Here is an 18,862-nt window from a genome sequence, read left to right on the forward strand (position 1 = left end):
GTTTGCACGTGCTGAGAGAGACAGTGCTACCAAGGCGGTGGTTACTTTAACCATTGTATATTGTTGCCTTTTCAAAATTGCGCAATCCATACCAGACACTTTTTTTATAAATACTATGTATGTAACTAAAGGGGGATCCATTTCGAGGTTTCCTACTTTTTTAAAGAAAAGATACAGAAACTTCAAATTTAATGAAATTTTTATTATCAATCGAATGAACATGCTGTGGCATTTATTTTTATACTCTTGCAACAAGTTGCTACAGAGGATTATAGTTATGTGGGCTCCTTAGTAGTTCGTGTTCGTCGATGGGCGTACTCGGACCACTGCCACGCCCATAAATCGCCTTTAACCGAAAACACACTAAGTGCCATAACTAAGCACTAAATTAAGATATAAAGCTGTAATTTGGTACAGGGGTTCACAGTAGCAAGGGGCACCTGTGGGAAATATTTTTGGCAAAAGTGTGCGTGGCCCCGCCCTCTAAGAAGTTTAATGTACGGATATGTACATATCTTCTAAACCACTTAAGTTACAACAACCAAATTTGCTGAGAATAAATCTTATAGGAACTTCTACCGATAGTGTAAAAATGGGAGGATAACCCCGCTCACTCCCCTATAACGGTATTGTTAGAAACTATTAAAAGCGCGATAAATCAATGACTAAATACGCCAGACAATAAATTTTACCACCGAGATGGTATGAGAGAGCTTTATGGGAGCTGGTGGAAAATTGAACGTTGGTTGTGGCACCGCCCACTTTTTGGTGGAATCCCATATCTACAAAATTTAGTTCGAGGCATTCTTCTGATATGCCCATATCACATTGTGAAAATGGACGAAATCGGAAAACAACCGCGCTTACTTCCCAATAGCACAATTTTAAATTCCACTTGATTCGTTTAGTTTCCAGTACACAAATCAAGAAGCAATTAATATAACGGGATACAACTTTTCACGAATAATGCCTTTAGTGTAATGCCACAATACGATCAAAAATTGTTCAAATCCAACAAAAACTATTCAAGCCTCTAGGTACCGAATATTTGGACTCCAGTATCTATAGTTGACTTTTGATAAAAAATGTCGGTCAATGTGTGATATATATACATAACTGAAATTAAGGGATAATCCTTCTCTTATAATGGTAGGTCTGTATATAACAAATGGGTTGGATAGGACCAATACTTCTCTTAACCCCCATATATCTAATATAAAGATTTTCGAACTTCCGGGTGACTTTGTACCTCATATATCGGCCAATATATGAGTTAGCCCAATGAAAATACAGCTTTACATCCTATGTGTCTGTACATATTTACGATAGATGTGAAAAATCTGAAACATGAGGCGATTTCATCAAATTACGACAGAAAAACCAATAATACCGCCATGCCATAATTCGCACCAAACAGTAAAATTTTGTTGATGTAATTATAGACTGAAATACACTTTTGACTCACTCCAATAGCGACAATTTTGTTTGTTTACGAAGCCATTTAGCCAGAAATCGGATAATCTTAATCAGTGATGGATTCAGAAAGGGAAATGGGAGAAATTTAGCTGAGAAACTTTTTCGATCCATCTATTCAGACACGAAAAAATGGCGGCAGAACTGAAATCTGACGATGAAAAACCAAGAATCTGCTGCCGACAAACAAAAAGAGAAAATTTCTGCTTGAGAATCCGCGAAAAATATTACAGCGTCTCAGTGTACATTCCTCTATTGGATACAATCGGCGAAGATTTGAAGACGCGTCTTTCTAGAGAAGTATTGGATGGATTTCAGCTGAGTTTGCTGCTTCCAGAAAAAGTATGTGCTTTGGAAACCAAAGAAATGGAAAATCTTATTGACTGTTTGATAAATAGATCCAAATGTCTTTTGGATAACGACAACATCATGCGACTATTGAAGCTTAAAGCTGAACTTGATAACTGGCAGTGCCATTGGACCAGAAGCAAAAGTCAAATGACAACAAGTTACCGATTACTGCATTGAAAACGTTGAAGAACTGCGATGTAGACCTATTCCCCATAATTCATAGTTTTTTTCGCTTATTTTTCACACTTTCTGTGACGAATGTGAGCTCTTTTCGACAATTACCAGTATGAAAATGTAGCTGAAGATGAACATGCTTCAAGATAGATTGATCGGCCTAGTTTCTACGCACGCATGAGGACATTGAAGTCTTGCGGTATTTTTATTGAATTTTTTATTTATTTATTTGTTTTTTTTTTCTCTATGCCGGTCTCTTTCGACCAATTCAGCGATTTTATCGCAATTTTCGACGACAGGCCTTCCGGAGCATGGCGCATCTTCGACCACCTCTACACCAGAACGAAAACGTTGAAACCATCGGGTCCATAAACTGCACAAATTTTATTGGCGGCTTGAGATGCAATTTTGCCTTTATCGTAATAGTACTGTAAAATATGCCGTATTTTCACTTTATTTTGCTCCATGTTTGCGACGCTATAACTCACGAACGACTTAAAAGAAACGACAATCAATCAAACGAGAAATGAGCTTTCCAAAAAGGTAGAGCATGACCCGATGCGACGAATACCGCAAGACTTTTTTGACAACCCATTATAATAATGTTCATGTTTCTCGTAAACCAAAAACCCAAAAACTATTTCTGTATCCGTCCCTGATACAATAGTGGTCCAATATCAGCGGGTCCGAGAAATGATGATTCATTTGTTTCTGTATTCACCCAACATGCTGCACTAAGCATAAGTAATACGGTGAGCTTTCTATTGTATTATGGACACAATGATTTTTAATGCCGAAAATTTAAGGAACTGATTTACTTTTTCTTTCAGCTTCATATACTAATTCTTGTATGGTGGCTCAGTTTCACAACTATCGATCGGTCAGATATCTTAATAAAAGTATATATAATAAACTAGAGGACCCGCCCACGCTTCACTGTGGCTGATACATAGATAATACTACTGTTACCATCTATATGATTTCTATTAGTTGGATAATAACTATTTGTTAATGTGATATAGCATTTTTGTGAAGCAACTTGTGTTAGTTTACAAAAAAATGGATCATAAAGCATTTCGGTTGTTAATAAAGCATTGCTTTTGGATGGAAAATACTATTGAATTTGGGCTCAGGGAGATCCACCGTTGAAAAGATATTTTCTAAGCTGGAAACAGGCGAATTGAGCACCGAGGACAAAGATGCTCTAAAGATTCGAAAGCAATGTGCAAAGTGGGTGCCTCACAAGTTCATAATCCAATGAAAACAACGAATAACTGATTCTGAGAAGTATTTGAGCGCTCTTTAATCGTAATAAAACCGAATTTTTGCGTCGGTGTGTGTCGACTGTCATTCTAGTGAACTGAACCGGTTCTTAGGCGTGGAAAGACGAAAACGTCGGATGGAAAGGTTATGACATCAGTCTTCTCGAATGCATGTTGTATAATACATACTCAAGGACTGATTACTGAGCCAGTTATATTGAACTGTGTATTTAGTTGCAGTTCCTTTCTACTATTACAAATACATACTTAGAAATTGTATTATTTTTGAAGAAGAATCTGTATAAAATTGTAGGCATATATTCAAATGATTCCTGCAAATATGAGTTTTGAACAAATGCTTATGATTTGAAATATAATTTTAGTATTTATGAGTTGTATTAAATTTTGACATAAAGAGATAAAAGGTATCCTACGTCCTTACCCTGGTTCTAAGCTACCTCCCCACCAATTTTCAGCCAAATCGGTTTAGCTCTTCTTCAGTTATAAATGGTGTAACTAACAACAACTTTCTTTTATATACATACATATATAGATATATAGAAGTGAGGTTTTTTTTATTGTTTTTTTTTTTTTTTTGAAGAAATGAAATATTCAAATTTCGAAAAAATGCTTATTATTTGATATATATATTTTTGTATTTATGAGTTGTATTAATGGTAATGGTTCAGGAGGCGGTTCAAATTCCGGCAATTTTACTTTCCCGTTAGCGCAACACATTCCAGCCGTTTCACCCGAAAATTTTGCCGCTTCACAATGTGGGCATATAAAATCCATCATTCCAATATATCCATGTACATTATAGTCGATTAAAGGGTCGTAATCAAATGCAGCAAGGAACATATCTTCCAAAACACTACGTCGTATTCGCGTAGGTCTTGCTGGATTTCTTGCATGATGAGCTTCTTCAAATCTATTTCGTGGACGTCGCACTGCACTTTGTGATACTCTTTGTGACAACACGCCCCGAGCATTTCGAGTACGTCGACCTGTGTTTGATTTTGGACGTGCCGGCATTTTCTTTATAATAATTTCTTATATGATCACTTCGTTTGAAACACATATAAAGTTTTCAATGAATAATTTTCAATAATTATTCTTTTAAATAGCCGGAATAAAAAAGCAAGCGACCGAAATTGAACGATTCAAATAATTTACAAATCAAAATATTGAAAAACAAAACAATAAAGAATTGTATGAAAAGTCACTTTTTGGAAATTTCCAATTTTTCGACTTTTCCTTATGAAAAGTATATGGTTTTTTTTATGTCTCACCCTTTCCAGATCCACAGCGAACAACTTCTGATTTCATGAAGATACATACTATGTATATACATACAAAATAAAACCTTTGTATGTGAAAAAGAAAAGGGCTGTTTTTAGGGGTTTTCCGGCAACTTTCGTAATTTTTTCTTACATAGGAACCTTCTCCTAATAATAGCAAATACAACAAAAAAAAATCAGCCAAATCGGTTCAGCCGTATATGAGTGATGAAATTACTATTTTATTTCCAGAAAATGGAGCAAAATTTGCATTAGAAGTAAGTAAAATAAACTAGTATTATTTTATAAAAAATCATACCTCAAAATTACCACCACAATGGTATGTGAAAGTTCAAAATACCGAAGCGGCCTTTTCCTGCAGTTTTACAAAAACTTTATCTGGTCACCCCGGTCACGCTGAGCGCTGCAAATTTTTTTGTGCTGCATCACAAATTCCCAATTTCTACCAGGCACCCATAAACGTGCAGCAGGCAGCTGCCGCAAACTAATTGATTTTCCTGTAGCTTATCCTAAAGGCGCTAATGTTAACTGCCTTATCGGCAGCAGCAGGACAACCGGAAGTAAAGGATGCTGCGACATTTATGCGAATAACTTCGGTAATTCAAAACCGATTGCGGCCAATCAGGCACCCATTTAAAGGAGAAGTGTGCAGCCACACAATCTGCCGCTATTCAATGTTAACGCATCACAAATAAAAGAAATATCTTGAATGAAAATGTGACAGAACAACTCTATGATTAAAACTACTAATATTACATTTGTAAAACAAGGAAAGGTTCTTCATACTGCTCAGCCATTGTGTTACGCTTAATAAGTGAAATCTGTTACAACACAACATTACATATCGACAAAATTCTGCACCAGGCTACTTTTTATAACTAAATACTTCAAGCTGAATTACCATGTGTGTATATTATATGAAGGGAAATGCATTGCACTAATACTTGCTCAAAGCGTCTACCTTTCGTTTGCCGCAAGAATCTTCGAAATCGGTTGAGTTTTACAAAAGTTATAGCGAATTATAGGATTGCACTGCTTTATCCGCCATTTACAGGAGTGTTGCGTCTTTGGGGCATGCTTCAAAAGTTATTTATTTTTTGCAGCAGCGACCTGCTGGGCATTTATGGTCGACTGGTGAAATGTGATGTTTGTGAAATTGACGAAAATCGAAGAAACGTGCTGGTAGAGTGACCAGAAGTGATTTTTTAGCAATTTCGGCAAATCTTAACCGATTTTGAAGATTTTTGAAGGAATAGAAAAAAATTAAGAGAAATGGCGGAAAATGCAGACAAGGTTTATTGAAATCAAATTTTGTGCGAGATATTATTTTTTACTCACCCTTCAACAAGGTATAATAATTAAAAGATAAACCGTTTATATTTGTAATACAATAATTTATTATATAATATTTCAAACATAGCATCTTATAAAATATTTAATTTGTACTTGAATTAAGGATATATTTTAAATAACTATGTTGTTTGAATAGTATTGGAATGTACCAAACATGTGATAGAAATTTTTTCTCAGCTTGTTCAATAAAATGAATTTACAAAGTAAAACAATTAACAATTTATAATTTTTTTAAGCAAATGTTTCGCGTAGGAAAATCTTGTTCTGTATCAATAAGCATTATATTCGTATATGTATTTCTTGAACCCCCTTATATGGAGTCTGTCGATTTCCACTTATGCGATTGACTTTGCAGTAGATATTTCGAATAATAAGTCATTATATAATATGCAATAGATTTTTGATTTTTTAGCCGTAAGCCCTGGCAGCTAGTGCTTCTTACTCTCTAAGATAATAATTGTATTATTATTTTTCATTTCATAAACCATAATTTTCGATTTAATTGTATTTTTTTCAAGCAACTCGAAATATTTCTCATTATCGCGACTTACACAAATATTTATTGTTCGTTTCCACACGAATACGATTTTCCTTATTTATGTTTACTCCATACCGCTGAAGTGTTATCGAATATTTCATTTAAACTATACTTACAGACGTACCATTATCATTATCAGCGGAGAATTCTTCTTCTTTATCGGCGTGGCGAAGAATTACTTTCACAAAGTTCCGGTACTCTTCGACACAGTAACGAATGCAAGATTTGTGTAAACAGCATCGTTCGGTAATTCGTCATAATATCACATAAAATGAAATTTATTGCGCTTGCTTCGCTTATATTTTTTAGCTGCTGTTGTTTAGTGGCAACTTCAGAGTATTTCATTAATAACAATTTGAATAAAGATTCGGGTTTAAGGGCTTTAATATTTCGGGTACCTTGTAGAAGATGGCATCCTAGCGGCCGCTGTCTTAGGGTAAGTAAATGAGTAATTTGTTAATTTGTTATATATTATTATCCTGTTCACGTTTCCAGCAGAGCTACAACCGATTTCTCGATGAACCGTTCAACAGAAAATTTATGAACCTGAAAAAGAAGATCAAAAAACCCTAAACCCAAACATGTGTTAAGGTTTCAATTGTGGAAAGTTTGAGAAACTAGAAAAAAATGTGCTCATAAACTTACTGAATATAAGGAACAAATATGTATATGGTTTATTTCTCCAGTTATTTAATACTTTTGTAATGAATCATAAGCTTATAGTAAATATTTTTTAAATTAATATAAACAGTTCAAAAGTTTTGTTTTTATAATATGTTTAAAGCCTCAATTCAGTACAAAGCTTGAGTAAAGCGTGTTATTTGAAAATAATTTTATTCAACCGTGTTAATTCCTCCCTGAACGTATGATTTCAGAAATAGCAACCGAAATCATGGCTTAACCAACTGAGATGCTAAAAAAAATTAAAGGAAAACTTGGAAAAGTAGCTTATTTTCGCTGACCAATAAAAGTGGTCACCTGATTTTGTGGTTTTGGAAACAATGGTTCAATTAAATTGAATATATCGGATGAAATGGAATAAAAAACTGGCATATAAATTCATTTTCTCCTTTTTATGCTAGTCAATATCGATATTTGAAATTTTCAATAAATATAAATATATTTCAACATATTTTTTAGTGTATCAGCTAGCAAATTTGGTTCAAAATGTAGTAGTTGGTGAAACATGAATTACGGCAAAATAATATTGTAGGTTTCCATATGAATTTTTATAAAAATTGTACAATGAGTGTAGTTTCCTCCACTTTTAAGTGAAATTTCATACAGCTTCTCGACCAAGTGCAGTGAAATTGTTATATAATATTATATCGAAATAGTGTTATTAAGGAATAAAAATCGGACCACAACTGCGCCTACATTCTAGCCACATATAAGCCAAATATGTTAGAAAATATTGAAATAAACCTTTACAGAAATAGTTCCTTTATGGTATATAATGGGTTGTCAAAAAAGTTTTGCGGTATTTTTATTGAATTTTTTTTTTATTGAAATTGAAACCAATTTTTGATGACTCATGCCCAGCTCTTGACCGATGCTACGGCTGCTACTATGCCGGTCTCTTTCGACCAAATCAGCGTGGCGCATCTTCGACCACCTCTACACCAGAACGAAAACGTTGAAACCAAATTTTATTGACCACTTGAGATGCATTTTTGCCTTTATCGTAGTAGTACAGTGAAATATGCCGTAATTTCTCTTTGTTTTGCTTCATGTTTGCGACGCTATAACTCACAAACGACTGAAAAAAACGACAATCAATCAAACACGTGTTAGCGCGAGAAATGAGCTTTCCAAAAAGGTATACCATGACCCGATGCGACGAATAAAACTAGAACTACGCGCTTTCAGCGCCAACTGGCAAAAATACCGCAAGACTTTTTTGACAACCTATTATGAATATACCTTTTGGGCTATATCCTTTAAGGCCCGAATACAATGATATCCTTTATACCGAAAATATCGGTCAATGTCTAAGATAATATATACAAGTATAAATAATATATACATATTTATGAAATGAAAAAATTATATTAGTAAAATTGAGTGGACACATTTTTATATTCTTGCAACATGTTTTTATGTTCACCTAAAACTAATTCAGTTAGATATAGGATAATATATATATTACATAAATGATCAGGATGATGAAACAGGTTGAAATCCGAAAATTGATAAAATTAGGCGAAAACTTGAGACTTATCAGTCCTTTTCGAACATCCTTGTGATTTTACTCCTTATGATTGGTGATGGTATGTGAGGTACCTTAATAAATCTCAGAGAACATTTTGATAGTAGTATGTGGGATGTATAGTATGTAGTATTGGCAAAAATTAATAAAATCGGATCGAGCAATCCCTAACTCCCAAATATGTATATGTACTACAGATGGTTGGTATAATTATTTTCCTTTTTCTAGAAAACATTATGTAGGTCAGGGTATGAGTTGTATCTAGATATATTTATGTATATAACTACGAGTATAATTGCTTGAAATTTGTTAGATGTGTGACTTGCCTTTTACTCAGTTTAGTTTGCCATTTCATATTAAACAGATTCACTCCGGAACAACTTTGCAAATCATGCCAATTTGCTACAAGTACCGATCGCGCGCTGCTTCCAATATTCGGTCGACATAATCGCTTAGCAGAGTTTGTCATTCGAGCATCAATGGATCGGTTTCCTACATTTTTTTAATTAAAATTATTTTTTAACTTTTCATGTTGAAATTGCACTTATCTTACCTATAATCTTAAGTATTTCCTTTTCTCATATTATTATATGGATCACAAAAAGAATCAAGTAAGGGTTAGATTGGTTTCTGAGAATCTTCTTCACCGAATACCTTATAGCTGCAGTGGAGTAGAATATCAAAGAAGACCCGAATGAGTTTCACCGTCATTGCGCACAACAATTGGAGCTGTGCACATCCATTATATGTAAGATTTGAATGAGAGATCTTGATTTGTAGGCTTACAAAATCCAACTCGGGCAAGAATTGAAGCTGAACAACCATCAAATGCGTTGCACGTTCGGTGAATGGATTCTAAACGAGATGGCCACCAATTTTCACACAAAATTTTGTTCACAAACGAACCTTACCTTCTCCATTCAACAGCATAAGTCAAAAACATTTGTAGAAACGCAGTTGCCTCCTAAAAAAGTCACTGCTTGATGTGCTCTAAAGGCTAAAGCTAAACTCTTGGCCATAAAGTTAAATTACTTTAATTAAATAAAAAAACTTTAAATTACTTTAATTAAACTACAAGTTCTTAGTAATTTTTTCACTTACGTACTTTTATTTACAAAATTAAATTTACAGGCAAATATACATCGAATTAAACAAAGTCAATATTTTTTGAGCCGTACGCTAATATTTTCGGTACAAAATTTACACGTTTTCTTCCATATTCTGTATATGTAGTATTTTAACAAATTTGCCACATGTTTATACAATTGCATAGACTCTTAGTAACTCTTAGTAACGCTTAGTAGTAACTAGTACGTGACGAGTTAAGAGCTTACGTTGCAAACGCATGTTCGCCATTTATAATTAATTTTTGTTTTAAATTTGCTTAAAACGCTGAATAATATGCTGTACAAAAACGTAAATTAATCGTTTACAAATTAAAAGAAGTAATGAGTAACTAAAAACCACATATGTATATGTAAATAAAAAATGCTTAAATATAATTATATATAGGATTTCGTAAATTATTTATGCCAAATAATAATTAACAACATTTATAAAGCAAGAATTTTGACAAGTAATGCGCTTTTGTGAGCAAACACTATCCGTGCTGCAAGTAGATCGAGCTTTGCGATATGTGTTTTCTTTAAGATTTTTAACCTTAAAAAAAATACAATTTAAATAAAGTAGCTATTTAAACACCACAGTCAATTCATGTTTCTTTCATAAGTGTATATATATGTATGTATGTATATAAAAAAGGGGGTAAGTAAGAGTAAAAAGTAAGGACTTTGTATGTACATAAAATACAATAGTTGTGAAGACGTTGTAGTTGTGTTTGAATCGTTGTAGAAGATTGAGAAAAATACAAGAAGTAATAGCCGTTATTAAACACTAATAATAATATCAATTATATTTTAGAGCTGAGCGCCTCATTGTTACACATTCCTGCAGCCACGCTGGGAGAAGCTGGCGCAACCATAATTTTTTGCACAAGCTTACATGTGAGCTTACGAGCCATTGAAAGCTCCGTTGACAAGTTATTTAAAGTTTTTGTGAGCTTACGAGCACATGAAAGCTCCGTTGACAAGTTACATATGTATGTATGTAAATTTTTTTTTATTTACTTGCTATCACCGCTAAGTTCATTGCGAAAAGATACACGCTTAACAATCTAACATTTCTGTTGGGTGTATTTTTGCAGTTTGTAGTTAGCTTGTATTTGACTACGCTTCAGTTTTATTGTGCTTGCCGGTAGTTTTAAGGTTATGTAATTGGCGCATGCGCATTTCATGATTGTTGGCTTTTATGTAACTAACAATTTTCTAAACATTACAAGTTTACATTAACAATTTTTCAGGGTTTTTTCATATATGTATGTTTCTGCTGCCCCGCGATGATTTTTCTCTGATAATAATGGCAATTCCAATTTCAACTAATTTATGAGTTTGCTAAAGCGATTTCTTACTGTGTATGTTTGCATATATGTAAATGTTGTAAGAGTATTGAACATGGGCAAAGGCAGTTTTTTTTGTGATATTAAGACAGCTGTAGCTACCAGCTGGTGTGCATTTAGATAAGCGCTGTGATAAGCTTGGCCTTGAAGTTCACGAATTTCTCGCTGGTTGCCGCAATGCGCTGGAAATTTAAATAAATTCAGTTTAATATAAGCATCTCCGCTTTATAACTCGATTCGTAGCAATTTTGTTATTTACCAATATCAAATCTTGTATCAGATTGGCTAAGCCTCTGTTGGCCAGCACAACCAAGCGTGTAACCGGTCCGGGAATACCTTCCGTGTAGCCGTCGGCAGCACGATTCGCATCGCTATCACCATCGGCATCACCGCCGCCGCTCACACTGTTGGCACTGTTAGCCGCCTCATCGCCAGCTTGAGTTTGTACGCTGCCTGAGAACAGCTGTTTGGTGGTAATAAATATATGCGTTAGTAGCGTGAGAGTTGAGTGAGTATTTGACCTTTGCTTATGTAGACATAAGGTCGGCTATAATATTTTGTACTTACGCGTATGATGTCGAAGAGAAAATTTCCCGAACCAGCATTAGGTGCAGCATTGCCAGTGTTGCCGCTCGAACCGCCCGCTACGCCGGCACCACCGAAGCTCAGGAACCTTTTGAACAAATTGCTTTTGAAATTTTTTCATATCGGTTAGTGTGTTTTGTGTTACCAGAATTTCTTTCATGCTTTTCATGTAGATGTAGTATGAAGTTTGATGTTAAGGCGTTAATTGTACGTGTTCAGCCAATTGGTTTGGTCAAGTGTACAAGGTGGTTATATACAGTTAAAATAAAAAATTAATGGTGAATATAAGAGCTGAACTGGAACCCCCATTTTGAGATTTAAATTAAATTAAGAATATGCAGCGCGTTTCTTTATAGGTATTTAATTTTCTAGAGGGATAGCTGTCAAACCAGCTGTCAAAATGTACACATATGTATGTCCTATTTTTTTTTAACATAATGCAGAAGAACAACGTCAGTCTCGAAATCCAACGCAGAATAACTCTTGCCAACAGGTGCTACTTCGGATTGAGTAGGCAATTGAGAGTAAAGTCCTCTATCGACGAACAAATACCAAGCTCTACAAGCCACTCTATATGGGCAGAGGCATGGCCCATGACAACATCTGATGAGTCGGCGATACAAGCTTTCGAGAGAGAGAGTGGTTCTTTGCGCATTGGTAACGGCGATGAAACGATGAGCTGTACGTGATATACGATGATATAGTTCAGCGCATTATGAGACAGTGGCTATGCTGGGGAGGTCATGTCGTCCGAATGGATGAAAACACTCCGGTTCTGCGAGTGTTCGACGCAGAACCCACCAGGGGAAGCAATGGAAGAGGTAGACCTCCCTTTCGTTCTAAAGGCCAGGTAAAGAAAAACCTGGATACACTTGGAATATCTAATTAGCGCTAAAGATGCAAATTTGAACCAAAAGGATTTACAAATACTAAATCGTAATACCATGTTCAGACCGGCACTTAATCACACGATTTCGGCTGTTGAATGGATTATCCCGCTAATCTTAAAAATTTATCAAGATTTCGCCATACAAAAATGACAGTTCCAAATCACTTCATTGAAATGGTTTGAAACTGATCCACGCTAAGTCTCTCTGTGCGACTCTGATTTTGCGCAATCGACTTGCAGGACTGGAAATCTGTTACATTATCACAGCTGATTTAGACACTACAAAGGGAAAAAAATGTAAACAAACAAATATTTTTTAAAGCAATGAATCTAATTTCATCTGATAATCGACTTAACAAATGAAAAAATGCATCCATTATTTCTATTATATGGAAAATATTAAAAAAGCCGTCTTTTTATTTCAAAATACTATATGACAATATTTTCTTTTGATAAATATTAAGCGATGTGAATTCTTGAATGACAATAACAGCTGTTGTTTGATCTCTCTAACGGCAGTGAGAACACTGTTGGGTTATGAAATGCTTAAATATAATCTAATCTTTTAAATTTTCGGTCTGAACATGGTATAAGACTCGAAGTAAAAATTTTGATAACGTGAGTGTTTTGTATTTCACTTTAATCAAAAGCTTCTCACTTTTGAAGGAACACTCTTGCTGATAGAAAATTCATTATTTTTTTCGGTCGATCAGGTTGAATTTAGAACCTAACTTTTTCCCGAACGGTTCGAATTGTATAGTATACGAAAGTTTTTAGATCAACGCTGCATTGTTCTCCCTCTAAGATGAATTTACACATGGCCTATAATACTTAGCTCTCACAACATAACATGCAGTTCGCTCACTTCAAATATTCACCACAAAATAGAGAACTCATAAGACTTACCTCTTGTTACGGTCATCTAAATCGGCTGCGTCCTCATTAGAGTCCAAAGTGAGCTCATCAATGGCCGGTGATTTCGATTCCGTGAGACGTAGATCATTATTGACGGGCTTTGAACTATCACGGGCTTCGTTGTTGAAACTCAACTGTATGGGCGCATTCGGATCGGTTTTGCTTGGTATCGGCAATTGTGCTGGTAGCGATGATGGAGTTTGCTGTTGTTGTTGTTGGGCAATAGCTTGTGCCGCAGCTTCGGCTTCTTTCACTTGACGTGCCACACGTATTGTCTCCTCAAGTTGTTTATTTATGGCCGATAAGTCGATTTGGGTGTCGGTTGCACCATTCTGGTTTTTGGTGACAAGCATTTTCAACGACACACCGCAACACCGTGGTTCGAATTGAGTTTAAATTATGTATTAATTGCAAATTTTTTTTTGGTAATGGCCAACCCAGTTTAGTTGTTTTTATTTATTTTATGTTGTGATTGTATTTTGATTGATTGATTGGTTGTGGCAAGAAAGTTAGCGTTAAATATTTAACGAAGTGAATATTTGCCGAATGTGGTTCGTTTATTTGAATTTATTTGATTTTTCGTGTTCATTATTTTTGTTGGTGTGATTTTGGGTGTACATGTTTTTATTGTAGTGTGCAGTTTTATTTTATCATAGAGAAAGAGTAAAGAGTGATAGGGAGAGCATATGCAAGAGCGCGTTGAAGGATAGTTGTATGCATGTGTGTGTGTGTGTGCGTATTTTATGTTGTATTTGTTATGAGTGGTGTTTGTCCAGGATACGTCAAAGATATAACATGGCAAAAAGATTGTGTAGAACAAGTTATGAAAGTGCAGGAGATGTTCGATTTAATAAAAGCATTAGCAAAGTGCAACAGTCATTTGGTGCAAATACGAGCAGGACAGATGTAGTGTTTTAGAATTGAAGCGTACAGTATTTACAGTTAATAGAAAGGATTTGTGAACGGATTTAAAAGATGCACGTGCAGTGATTTTTTTTCATAGTTTTTTTTTGTAGAAATTTGTAAAAATTTTGCAATTTATAGTTTTTGTAATTTTATTGCAGCATATTTGTTGTTGCCATTTCAAAGATCCAAATTAAAATGCACAATTTCATTTGAAAATTTTTTATGAGTTCAATTTATGATTTTTTTTTTAATTTTTTTGGGTGTAGGTGTGTGGGTGTTTGGTGGATTATTTCACAGTTCGAATCATGGTATGCGTAAATATGAAAGTAAAAAGAAAGAAAAATAGAAAAAACAAAAAGCATGAGAATTATGAAATTTCGTTTCAAGCCAATTAAATCAAAAAAAAAAAAATAATTTCCATAGATGCCTAGCATTTATTGATATATGGAAAAACTGTGTCACATACGGTCAGTTAAAATGCAAAACAACGTAACATCAGAAGAATCGAATTTGAGCTTTTTATTGCTTACGGTTCACTACATTATATTGCAAGTATGTAGTATAAAAATTTCAGTTTGCGTTGTCAGCTATAACCGATAAATAACTACTTTATAAGCAATGTATAACTAATTTATAACCTATGTATAACCATTTTATAACCAAAACTCAAATTTTGTTTTAGTATGAGTGGTTTCTATTATAACGTTTTTTTCGCCAGTAAACTTCTGAAAAGTGCTGTTACGTTGTTTTAGATTTTAGGTGACGCCAAGTATATATGACAGTAGATGAAATACTAGCTTTAATTAAATCTAAAAGCCGGAGCACACATTAAAAAACGCATGATAAACACGTTTCTGTATTTCAATTCCAGCACCGTTGCTCTTCATAATCTACTGTTATAAAAAATTTTGTGGGCTATATAGTAAAGCGAACTCCTTAACTACACTAAATAAATCTGTAATCGTGTACTAAACACTTCTTTCATATAAAATATTGTATGTGACCAAGCCACGATTTTAATGTTTTGCTCTGCAGAAATTTCATAAACGTCTGTAGTACTGATAAGCCAAAAATTGGTATAAGTTCAAGTCATATAATTTATACCAAAGCAAATTATGTTAAATACAACCTCATTGCGCTAAAACTTTATGCTATTAATACCTAACTGCTTAGACTGAGTTCACACAGGAAAACTTTTGTCGCTCAAACTGTTTTTTTCGTTAGGAAAGCGATGTCGTGGAAAAACGAAGAGAGCGAGTAACTCGTGTTCGGAAAACACGTTATCTACTATTGTGCTCAGCCACGCAATCTGACATTCCTTTTCATTTCAAAATTTTTTCCAATTGCCCTGCGTTTCAATTTGTGCGGAAATTGAGGAATTATTATCTACTTTTTCGCATAATATAATTAAATTATTTTAGAAAATGCTTAATAAAGTTTAAAATTACTTAACGAAAAATATGTTTGTGCAGCGCGAACATGAAACATGCAAGAAATTGCGAATATGATATGAAAGGGAATGCAAAAAATAGCCCGACTCGTGTCGCTTGTGTCATAATGAGCACCAAAGACAGAGATAAAGAGTATTAGAGATAATTAGAGTTTTTTTTAATAAATTTTTCGATTATGTCCACAAAATATTTACTTTTTATATAGAGGCCGTTTAATGTATGGATAAACTATTTAAATATTTGGAAATCTTTACAAATTCCTCCGTTTACAAATTTTTTTGGTAATATTTCAATTTAGCCATCCCTCGTTTCCAATTGCTAAGCGTCAAAACCTCCTTAACTTTGACAGCTTTGACTTTGATCGAGTTCAGTAGGTTTTGACATTTGGCAAATGGTTTCTCACTGTCAATGAGAGATGAGTTGGGCATCTCTTTATCTCTGACAAAAGTCTTCGCGTGTGAACTCTGTCTTACTATACTAAAAATTGCATAAGCATACAACAATGTTGTTTCGGAGCGACAGTGCGAGAGAATGAGACATATGTCGCGAAATAAGAGAGCATTTGCGTGAGAGTGAAAATAAGGAAGATAAAGTTGTCAGTGTTGCAGTAATTATGACAATTCAAATGACCGTCTTTAATGTAAGCACTTATAAAATGAGTAATGACAATTTACAGCGCACGCTCGAAATATACATACATACAAAGAGAACAAATATAGTAAATGCTGCTAAAGACACTGAACATACTAAAATTAATAAAAAGTTAGTTAAAGTAAATGGTGGCAAAGACATACCAATGAGAATTAAAGACATAGTGGAAGACATGGAAGAGTAAAAGAGAATTATGTAAAGTTAAAGTAAGTAGCTTTTATTTTTCACACATTTCAATATATCAATTTAGTAATTTCGCTCAGTGTTAGACTGACAGATATTGCGTCTGTTGTAGCTTCGACCGTCCACATAGTTACAATTACGGTTTTCCATGCATTTTACGTGTGTTGTTGGTTTGGTGTAAAGTTGTACGCAGCTTGGTAGTTGTTGTTTTTTACTGTTTTTCTTGTTAACGCGCTTATATTATTTTTTAAAAATTTTTATACTAATTCTATATTGCCAATTTGTTGTCAGTAGTTGCCAATTATTCGTTAACATTTAAATTCATGAATTTTGCGTTTCTGTTAACAGTAAAAAAAATAAAAGAATTTGAAAAAATCGAATTTTAAAATGCATTCAATTTAAGTATTTTGCTAAGCATATGTGTGCGTTACATAGGCGCGCACCACTGTCAATTCAACCGTGAAGCCAAATGTGAAATTGACAGCTGACGCATTACATACACCACAAGGTATACGCGCCCTGCACTTGCAGCACATTTCGTACATAGTACATCCAAGCAATACTTAAGCGCACTCGCCCACTCACATTTCGTGCTGTCAGTAGATGTGGCCACCTCGTTATTCTCATCATCTTCATCTGGCGCAAAGGTTGGCAGCTCAATGGTGACGCGTGTACCGCTGCCGTTGCTGGTACTGAGGCTGGAGCCACTACTGCTGCTACTGCTACTGTTACTACCGTTGCTGCTGCTGCTGCTGCTGTCGTCATCATCATCGTCAAAATCGGCGTCGAAATTGGTGCGTGCGCGGTTGGCGGTGTTGCCCTGCACGGCGGTACGGAGTACAGTGGGCCCCAATGTGCGCAGTATTTTCGAAATTATACGATTCACTTGATCATCGATTTGCTACAACAACGGCACAGTCAGTGATCGAATTGGGTTTTGTATTTTTTGATATTTTTGGTAAGAAACAAAGGGTATCTTTTTTCATATGTCAAGCAAGTAATGAAAAGTTCATGCTTAGGCGCCGACTCTTTTCTCATATGTGGACAGTTAGAGCAAAGAAATGGTTTGCGAAATAATAGTGGGTGCAATTATAGTGGATAAACTGTGGAGCTTATAAACTTTAAGATACAAAGTTTTTTAAAATAATATTAGCAAATGAGACAAGCAGTGTGTTTCAGATATTTTCATTTGCCAAAGATAACTAACTATATTATCAAGAATTTTGAATTTAGAAAGTTGAAAAACCAAAAAAAAAAAGTTCTCTGTATAACACTTATGTATTTTTATCAAATGAGAACACATACAAATTTTGCTATTTTCTAAGTTATAAAAACTCTCATGCCTTTTGCTGACTATTGAACGGCATTGTATGAGGATGAATGATATACTACATACATATAGTCACCTAAAATGCAGAACAACGTAACTTAAAAAAATCGATATTGAGTTTTTTATTGCTTACGATTCACTATATCATGTTACATAGACGTAACATTAAATTTTCAGCTTCCGCTGTCAGATATAACCAATATATAACCATTTTATAACCAATATAACCATTTTATAACCAATTCTCAAAATTTGAATGGTTTAATTACATCGTTTTTCCTTCGCCTGTCAACTTATAAAAAGTGATGTTAGGTTATTTTGCATTTTAGGTGACGTTATATACTATATAGCTTTTATATACTTTCTTGACTTTAGTCACAAGTTAGTTACAACATATTCAGAGGTAATATTACTTATTTACTTAGCGCTGCAATAATTTAATTTACATTATTCGGCAATAGAGATTTTCAGCAATTATTTTTCATACGAGTCTAAGTTGGAAACCTTCAATAGTAATTTTTTAAAGAGAATTTTGTATAATAAATTTAAAGTTTGTTGCCTTCTTGGCTGTGAGTTCATGATATTTATTTAACCAGATAACTTGTTTGTTAAAATATTTGCAATGAGGACCTTCTACGTTTATTTCCATCAAAAAGAACTAGAACATCGAAAGCTGGCAGCTGTTTGAGCGCTTAGCAGTCAGTTTAGTGCTGAAGCGAGCGAGTTAATGGTTTAAACGAGAAATAGAAAATAGAATTCAATAGAACATACATTGACCGTTTTTTAATTTGCACTATAGGAAGTACTGAATGATATACATACATATGAATGTATGT

The 18,862-nt window shown here is 34.4% G+C and overlaps 2 protein-coding genes across 6 annotated transcripts in view; one reads left to right on the forward strand and one right to left on the reverse strand.

Moving 5' to 3' along the window:
• The window catches only part of LOC120774805 (zinc finger protein 383-like), a 45,433-nt gene that overhangs the window by 7,921 nt on the left and 18,650 nt on the right, over positions 1-18,862 (forward strand). The window contains exons 8-9 of one of the 3 annotated variants that reach the window (XR_005705270.1): positions 6,571-6,888; positions 6,948-7,139. The exons of 1 other annotated variant lie outside the window; for it this stretch is intronic. The gene's annotated coding sequence lies outside the window, so the exon portion shown is untranslated. Of the gene's footprint in view, positions 1-6,570; positions 6,889-6,947; positions 7,140-18,862 lie in introns of those variants that run through there. One more of the 3 variants, XR_005705269.1, reaches the window with a different exon arrangement.
• Positions 9,747-18,862, reverse strand: part of LOC120774806 — a 46,752-nt gene continuing 37,636 nt past the window's right edge. For 2 of the 3 annotated variants that reach the window (XM_040104602.1, XM_040104603.1), the window contains 4 exons: positions 13,497-13,837; positions 11,684-11,804; positions 11,376-11,579; positions 9,747-11,298 (listed from right to left, as the gene is read on the reverse strand). In XM_040104602.1, the coding sequence (XP_039960536.1) occupies positions 11,233-11,298; positions 11,376-11,579; positions 11,684-11,804; positions 13,497-13,837 (732 nt within the window). In that variant the 3' untranslated portion in view covers positions 9,747-11,232. The remainder of the gene's footprint in view (positions 11,299-11,375; positions 11,580-11,683; positions 11,805-13,496; positions 13,838-18,862) is intronic. The other variant, XM_040104604.1, reaches the window with a different exon arrangement.

The sequence above is a fragment of the Bactrocera tryoni genome, chromosome 4 (assembly GCF_016617805.1).
Source record: "Bactrocera tryoni isolate S06 chromosome 4, CSIRO_BtryS06_freeze2, whole genome shotgun sequence".
NCBI classification, from domain to species: domain Eukaryota; kingdom Metazoa; phylum Arthropoda; class Insecta; order Diptera; family Tephritidae; genus Bactrocera; species Bactrocera tryoni.